At 37.2% G+C, this 8,794-nt stretch overlaps 1 protein-coding gene across 1 annotated transcript; it reads left to right on the top strand.

The window, feature by feature from the left end:
• The first annotated feature begins 2,523 nt into the window (after positions 1–2,523).
• LOC133824625 (uncharacterized) lies at positions 2,524–6,105 on the top strand. Its single transcript, XM_062257576.1, has 2 exons — positions 2,524–3,075; positions 5,647–6,105. Exons 1-2 carry the CDS (start codon positions 2,524–2,526, stop codon positions 6,103–6,105), a joined length of 1,011 nt encoding a protein of 336 aa, XP_062113560.1.
• The last annotated feature ends 2,689 nt before the right edge of the window (positions 6,106–8,794 follow it).

Genomic DNA, 8,794 nt, shown 5'->3' with positions numbered 1-8,794 from the left:
TTCGAGAATTTACGATTTGACTCAAGTTTCAGGTTTAGAAATCGCACTGTGATATTTGAAAGTAGAGACCTAGCATGACTATGCCCAGCCCTGGTGCAACCGCGCTACTCAGCTGGATTGGCCTGGCGCTCTGTGAGCTTGCCCGCACCAAGGCACTAGTGCGACCGCGCCAGCTGCCCAGAAGTGTGATTTTGAGGATATTTTGTGTACCTTTAGATATAAGTTGATAATTGTTGGGACTATATGCAGAGGGGTTTTAAATACTTTCTTAAGTATAATGGTGAGGAATTAGTTTTAAAAATAATTTTAGTGGATTTAATTATGGTTTTGCTTGGTTGAGGGTTTTAAAGCCTTAATGTTATATGTTATGTTTAGACTCGCCTAGGATACTTGAAGAGATGCGTTAGGGTGTGTGGATTGCTGCTGCATTTTAGGTAAGAAGAGTGGACACATGCACGCAGGGTGTACGCTTGAGGTACTCTATGGTAGAAACTATTTATGAGTTATGTTTATGTTAATGCATAATTATGTTAGTGAATGTTATGTTTAATGAGCTTATATGAATCATGATTATGTTTTGTGTATGTGTATGTGTATGTGATAACTATTTGGCATGCTTACGTTTAAAATGCATGTCTACGTTACGATGATGCATGCTTACGTTATACGATACTTTTCCAACTCAACTTGGACTACGTTTTCTTTTCATGAGTTTTGATTTATGTTATATTATTGTTACTATTATTGGCTTAAATTCCCAGTTAAGGTTATGGGTTGTGTCCTACACAGCTCTTCTTGCAGGGCTTTGGCTCATGGGTACTCTGTGCTGTAGGTAAAGGCAAAGAGGTGATTACAACATAATAAGTTGGAGAGATTTGGCAGAGGGCGTACATGTCAAGGATTTAACGATTATAGGGGATCGGGCCTACATTGGAAATTTACTAAGTATTTCTTTTAGAATGATGTTTTGGTTTTATGGATTGGATTCTAAGTTGTTTAATTTATTTTATTTGTGAAAACTACGAAAATCCGGAGTTTCATTCTTTTTAACGTTTGGGTGGTGTTTATGAACGCTTTTATAAATAAAAGACTATTTTTATTTCAACCTTATTTACGGTAATTGTCAAATTAACGCTTCAATAAATTGGGGTGTTACAGTTGGTATCAAAGCAATGGTTTTGTTTCCTGTAGACTATCCTGACATGTACTCTCGCCGCTGAAGGCAAGCTCGACTTATTACACTGTAAACTTTTTTTAAGTTGTTTTGGTTGTGTGACTATTTGCCTTAGGTGTTTTAGTGCCTTATATGCGTGTATAGATTAGATAGCATGGTTTGTGTGCTTAGATTCCCTGAGGGTCGTTTGAAAAAGACTCAATGAAGGAAGCTAGCAAGAAGGATAAGAAAGGTACAAAGGATAAGGATGCAGCATTTTACAAAATGGAGTATCAAGATTTTAGTGGATCACTGTGTGACGGTCAATAAGCGCATTCAAGACGTGGTCTGGGAAGGAGGACTGCTAAGTTGCAAGAAGAAGTATGAAGTATTCATAGAAATGATTTCCTCAATCAGGATGCTGGAAGAACTTCCGACGGTGTGGAAGCATGTACAAGACAGAGCTCGGGAAGGTGCTAAGTACAAGTGTACACTTAAGGCCTTCGTAAGACAACAAGGGTTCGCAATGTCCAATGAACCATATGATCAAGGAATTTCAGTAAAGCTATTAGATAAGCTCAAAAGTTCTTTTCTTATGCATAGGATGTGGTTGTAGATGTTTCGTTGTAAACAGATCAGTTTTACTTGATTTTGTTCTTACTTTTTGGGTTATGAACTTTTGTGAATGATGGGCGTTTCTGAATATTTTGGCTTTATGAATAATTGGAGATTAGTTGTTTGATGGATTTAAAAGCATGTCTTGGTTCCTAATTTAAAAGAGTTACACTAAGATACATTGTTGGTTTCAGGCACGAATTGAAACGATGGCTTCTAGAAGATCGGTACGAAGGAACGCTGAGGTGAATCGCAACCTTAACGGCCAACATGTTGTGAGACCCAGTACACAAGCTAACTGCAGTGACAACCCTCCACCAGCCAATGGGGGAAATAGGCGCGAGGAAGATCCTCATATCGCCTACCAGAGGTTGGAGGCACAGTTTATGGCCATGCAAGAAGACATGAGGAAACAGGCCAAGGAGTTAAGGGAATTGATATAGCTTAGGCAGCAACTTTCCTAGCCAGCACCATTGATCAAAAACATTCAATAGTCTTTAGCACCGATTGTAGCGATTCCTGAAACGTGCAATCATCTGGAACCATTGTATGAAAGGTTCCGGAAGCAACATCCTCCAGTGTTTGAGGGGACTGCTGATCCATGGAAGGCAGAGCAATGGATGAGCATGATGGGGTCAATTCTAGACTTCATGCAAGTTGAAGGAAATGACAGGGTAGCCTGTGCAACTCACATGCTAAGGGACGATGCAAGAATCTAGTGGGAAGTGATCTCCCAGGCAAGAGACGTTACTGCAATGACTTGGGCAGAATTTCAGCAAGCTTTTAATGACAAGTACTACAATGTGGTAGTACGCGCATCAAAGGTGGATGGGTTTGCCACCTTGACTCAAGGGAATATGATGGTGACAGAGTACGCACTAAAGTTTGACAGGCTTGCCAAGTTCGCGGAAGATTTAGTGCCAACCAATGCAACTGGAGTAGACCAGTTTGTTCGAGGCTTAAAGCCTATGATAGCCAGAGATGTGGAGATTGTATCAGTAGGGGAAATAGAACATATGCTTAGGTGCTGGAAAAGGCTCGCACTGTTGAGAGAATGGAAGACAGAATTTGGAAGGAAAATGCTGCTAAAAGAGAGGCAAGAAAGAACACCTCCTAAGGTCATAACTCTAATGATCAGAAAAGGAAGGGAAGTGACCAGGCAGGGCAGTCAAGCCAAGATAAGAGGGGCAGAGATAATAAGGGAAATAATCGCAATGGTAGCAGGGAATGGGAGCGGTACCCAAAGTGCGATAAATGTAAGAAGCTCCACCAAGGCGAATGCCGGACAAACATGTGTTATGGTTGTGGTAAGGAAGGACACATCAAGAGGAACTGCCCACAAAAGACTCGGGAAGGGCTTAAAGAGCACCACAAGAAGGACGATAATCTGGTTCCAGCACGTGTGTTCACTCTCACCAAGCCTCAGGCAGAAGCAAGCACTTCCGTGGTCTCAAGTCAGATTTTTATCGCTAGAATTGATTGTCATGTTTTAATTGATTCTGGAGCCACTCATTCTTTTGTTGCTAAGAGACTAGTGGATAGATTTAATAGACCTCATGAGATTCATGCTAAGGGGTTTGGGACCATGTTACCAACTAGGGAGGTGGTAATATCTACGAAGTGATTTAGAGCATTTCATTTTAGGATAGTGATGGAAAACCAATCAGAGCACGCAGCGAAAACTCACGCGTGGTGGGCCCATTGTTGTTGAATTAACCAACAAAACAGCAATCAAATTTTTTTTAATGATCATATAAACATTTTATATGACTAAGAAAACAATCCATAAACATTATCATACAATACTATTAATCATGCAACAAATATCTATACAAATATACAATATATTTATATAGAATATATAAATAGAAAAAATCAAGAACATAAACTTTTACCTCTTGAAGCCTATCAAGTGTCCTTGAGTCTTTTTTGTATTTTTTAACGATCTTCCTATCCAAAGCTTTAAGCACTCAAACCACGATCCTCCGAAGTGTTCTCTACACCTCAAGATGTGTGTGGGCACATAGAGAACATGGGTTTGTATTTTAGGAATCACAAGTATTTCTCAACACATGAGAACTTGAATTATGGTATGAGAATGGCTAGAATAAAGAAGAAGAAATAGAGACTTTTTGTCTAACAAAAATCTCTGAGAACTATTCTTAATTGTATATTGTTGTATCTGATGTATTGTGTGTATGTTTTTCTCATATCCCTTCTCTTCATCTTCCATATCATATATATAGATATTTATATTACCTTATTATTCCAAATAATAAAAATAATAATATAATAATGATAGGATTTGATTTTAGGTAAATATCTAACTTACCATATTTGAAAAACTATTTTAAAATTATTAAATAATTAAATAAATAAAATAAAAACTATACAAATACAATATATTTACAATGGTACACGCATGGAACAGTCATTGGACTGTGTCAGGCGTGTACTGCTATTCCTATTTCAGGGATTTTGCATTTTTTTTATTTAATTATTTAATTAAAATCAATCCCCACAAAATAAGGTGTTAATCTTTTTAAGGAAAAGATGACAACCATATTTCAAAATTTAAATTCGAAATTCAAATTCAAATTGATGATCGTCATCTTTTAAAATTCAATAAATCAAAAACTATTTTTGACTTACCAATTTTATTTTCACCCACTCAAATAAAATAATTAATTTCAAAATTTTATTTATTTATATGAAATTCGAAAATTTATATATTTAAATTAATAAATATATTTTCAAAAATTAATAATTAATTATTCAATCTCAATTATCATATAATTGCATACTTGATCCAAAGAATAAAATTCTTCTCAAATTCCTAAATTACAATTATACCATTGTATCAACTCTTACCTTGATATGGTGTTCTGACCTTGATATGGTGTTGATAGAGCCACCCTGGGGACCTATGGACCTATAATATCAAGCTCCAATAAATATTATATTATTAATCAAAGCTCTTTGATTAAATAATCATATATATTAATCTCATGATTACTCCACTAAAAATATGAGATTGAACTCTTGATAATTATAGACATATATTTACTGAGTACTTTATTAAGAATAAAGTGTCCATTGATATAACATTACATACAACGTTAATCCTCTATTAATGGTTCATAATTAAAAGAGAATAAAATTATCGTTTTACCTATTTAGCTATATCTTGTTCCTAGAGTACCATTGACTTTACTAGTGAAGGTTGTGTCACAACAAGTTTGCGACATTAGCGCTCATAACCTTTTTAGTTCCAAAAGTCAACCCAATAGGGAACCATTATTCAATTTATAAGAAGGTGTAGATTCCATATCTATTAAACTACGTCCCCATCCATATACATCATTGAGTCCCCAAAAAAATTGTTCTTAGCCTGATCATTCTGACAAACCTTAACGCATGAATAAAAGGATCAGATGACATATATAGGAGTTCATAGTAACCTCAGGATTAAGATCATCATGTATATGATCATCGTTTGATGTGTTTGATAAATACTATGAAACGATGTTTAAACAAGTATTAACAAATCACATCTGGTCCAGTTCTACATACTCTCAGCATTCAAAGTACCTCCACTAAAGTGTCCTAATACACTAGTAACCCGGATCTAGGTCACATGTATTCATAATACTAGTGGACCGTACTAGCAGTAATTAATCTAAGGATTTCATAACTTTATTTTACTGCGAACTATTTATGCTTATTATCTTAATCTGAATCCTCCCATACCAATATGAGATTAAGACCACATAGATAAACTTTGGAATTTTCTGATATTCACTTAATATTATCATATAATATCAAACATAGTCTATATATATAATGATGCAATTCAATTATTTATTTCATTCCAATAGGTAGATGGTAGAAAGCTATATGTAGACTTGATTGAGCTGGATATGACTGATTTTGACGCAATCCTTTGGATTGATTGGCTGACGAAGTACAACACTACCATCGATTGCAAGAAGAAAATGGTGGTTTTTAAGCCTGACGGAGAGGAGCCTTTTTTGTTCATGGGAACAACAACAGTGCTACGAATTCCAATCATTTCAACGTTAGAAGCTGGAAAGATGTTACAACATGGATGCATGAGATTTTTGGCGAGCGTGGTAAACACAGTAGAAATGGGGACACAGAGACCGGAAGACACGAGGATAGTACGTGACTACTTGGATGTATTTCCGGAAGACTTGCACGGATTACCACCACAACGAGAAATTAAGTTCACGATCGAGCTAGCACCAGAAATAGCGCCAATCTCGAAAGCACCTTATAGAATGGCGCATGCTGAATTGAAGGAGTTAAAGGTTTAGCTGCAGGAACTACTTAACCTGGGTTTCATTAGGCCAAGTTACTCACCATGGGGAGCACCAGTTTTATTCGTAAAGAAGAAGGATGGGTTAATGTGGGTGTGCATTGATTATAGGGAACTTAACAAGGTCACCATCAAGAACAAATACCCTTTTCCAAGGATAGACAATCTTTTTTATCAACTCCAAGGAAAGGCAGTGTTCTCAACGATAGACCTGAGGTTAGGATACCACCAGTTAAGGGTGAAGGAAGGAGACATTTTGAAGACAGCATTCCGTACCCGGTACGACCACTATGAATTTTTGGTGATTCTTTTGGACTTACCAATGCCCCTGTGACATTTATGGTCCTTATGAACATAGTCTTCAAGGACTATTTGGATAAGTTTGTGATAGTATTTATAGATGACATCCTAATATATTCGTGAACTGAAGAGGAACACTAAGAACATCTAAGATTGACACTGCAAAGGTTGAGGGAACATCAACTGTACACGAAATTCAAGAAGTGTGAATTTTGGCTAACTCAAGTGACATTCTTAGGACACATTGTTAGTAAGGATGGTATTAAGGTGGACCCAGTAAAGATCAAAGCTGTAAAAGATTGGCCACAACCAAAGAATGCTTCGAAGGTGAGAAGTTTTCTTGGGTTGGCAGGGTATTATCGAAAATCCGTAGAAGGGTTTTCTAAGATTGTTACGCCCTTGACAGAATTTACCAGAAAGGGTATCAAGTTTGTATGGGTTAATGATTGCGAACGGAGTTTTCAAGAGTTGAAAGATAGACTTATCACGACACATGTATTAAGTCTACCCATAGATAATGAGAAATTTGTGGTATATTGTGATGCGTCAAAGCAAGGACTAGGGTGCGTATTGATGCAAGCAGAGAAGGTGATAGCATATGCATCTAGGCAATTGAAAGAATATGAACAACGCTACTCGACACACTACTTGGAATTGACAGTAGTAGTGTTCGCACTGAAGATATGGCGACACTATCTTTATTGGGAGAAATGTGAAATTTATACGTATCATAAGAGCCTGAAATACTTCTTTACTCAAAAGGAGTTAAACATGAGGCAACAACGATGGTTAGATTAGTCAAGGACTACGACTGTGAAATATTGTATCATCTGGGGAAGGCGAATGTTGTAGCTGACGCCCTAAGTCATAGAAGCCAAGGGCAAGTCGTGGCTATAAGAAGTATACCTGCCAAGTTGATGGAGGAAGTAGAACGAGCAGGTATAGAGCTTATCGTAGGGGGTTTAGCAAATTTGACTCTACATTCAACTTTGCTAGACAGAATTACTAAAGGACAGGATAAAGATCTGCCAATACAAAAGTATTAAAAAAGGAATCCAAGATGAAAGTAGCAAATATTTTACTCTCAGTAATTGTGGAACAGTGAGATATAAGGAATGAATATGTGTGCCAGCTGATCTATGAGTTAAGAAGAAGATTCTTGATGAGGCGCACACTACTCCATATTATTTACACCCAGGGACTATGAAGATGTATTAAGACTTGAAAATGTTATATTGGTGGCCTGGGATGAAGAAGGACGTAGTGGAATATGTCACAAGGTGACTCACATGCCAATATGTTAAAGCGAAGCATCAAAGACTGTCTAGTTTGTTACAACCATTAAACATTCCAGAATGGAAGTGGCAAGAGATCGCTATCTACTTTGTGGTGGGGTTACCGAAGACAACAAAGCATTCGTTTTGGGTGATAATTGATAGGTTCACGAAATCGACACACTTTATACCCGTTAGAACATTATTCATAGCAGAACAGTATGCAGAGCTTTATGTGCATGAGATTGTGAGACTTCATGCTGAACCAAAGTCAATCGTTTCGGACAAAGACCCAGAATTCACGTGTAAGTTATGGTAAGGATTACAAAAAGTTATGGGTACTAAGTTGAAATTCAGTACAACATTCCACCCCCGGACAGATGGATAGATAGAAAGAACAATATAGATTTTGGAAGACATGCTTAGAGCATGCGTGTTAGATTTCGGTGGATCATGGAGCAAGTACCTTCCACTGATAAAGTTCTTGTATAATAATAGTTATCAGATGACTATTAGGGTAGCACCATACAAGATGCTCTACGAAAGAAAATGTAGGCTGCCAATTCATTAGGATGAGATGGCGAAAGTAAGTATTTAGGCCCAGAGACAGTACGAGAATCGAATGAAGTTATTGCCGAAATAAGAGCACGCATGATCGCCTCACAAGATCGAAAAAAGAGCTTTGCTGGTCCAAAGCGTAAGCACGTTGAGTTCCAATTAGGAAATCATGTATTCCTACATTTTTCACCTATGAAAGGAGTTAAGAGATTTGGCAAGAAAGGAAAGTTAAGTCCTCGATTTGTTGGACCATTCGAGATTTTAGAGAAAATTAGGGAAGTGGATTATAGGTTAGCCATGCCTCCAGGTTTATTTGGAGTGGACAACGTCTTTCATGTGTCCATGTTACGCAAGTATGTTTCAAATCTGTCTCACATTCTTAGTTTCGAGGCGTTGGATATGCAACCAGACCTATCATATAAAGAGAAGTCGTTAAAGATTCTTGATAAGAAGGAAATTGCATTAAGGAATAAGACGATCGAGTTAGTCAAGGTCCTTTGGAGAAATGGTTCTACTGAAGACGCAACGTGGGAATTAGAAACTGATATGAGAGAA

Source organism: Humulus lupulus, chromosome 3 (assembly GCF_963169125.1).
Source record: "Humulus lupulus chromosome 3, drHumLupu1.1, whole genome shotgun sequence".
In the NCBI taxonomy this organism is placed as follows: Eukaryota; Viridiplantae; Streptophyta; class Magnoliopsida; order Rosales; family Cannabaceae; genus Humulus; species Humulus lupulus.
Note: the sequence above shows the minus strand (reverse complement) of the source record. Positions and strands in the feature narration are given on the sequence as shown.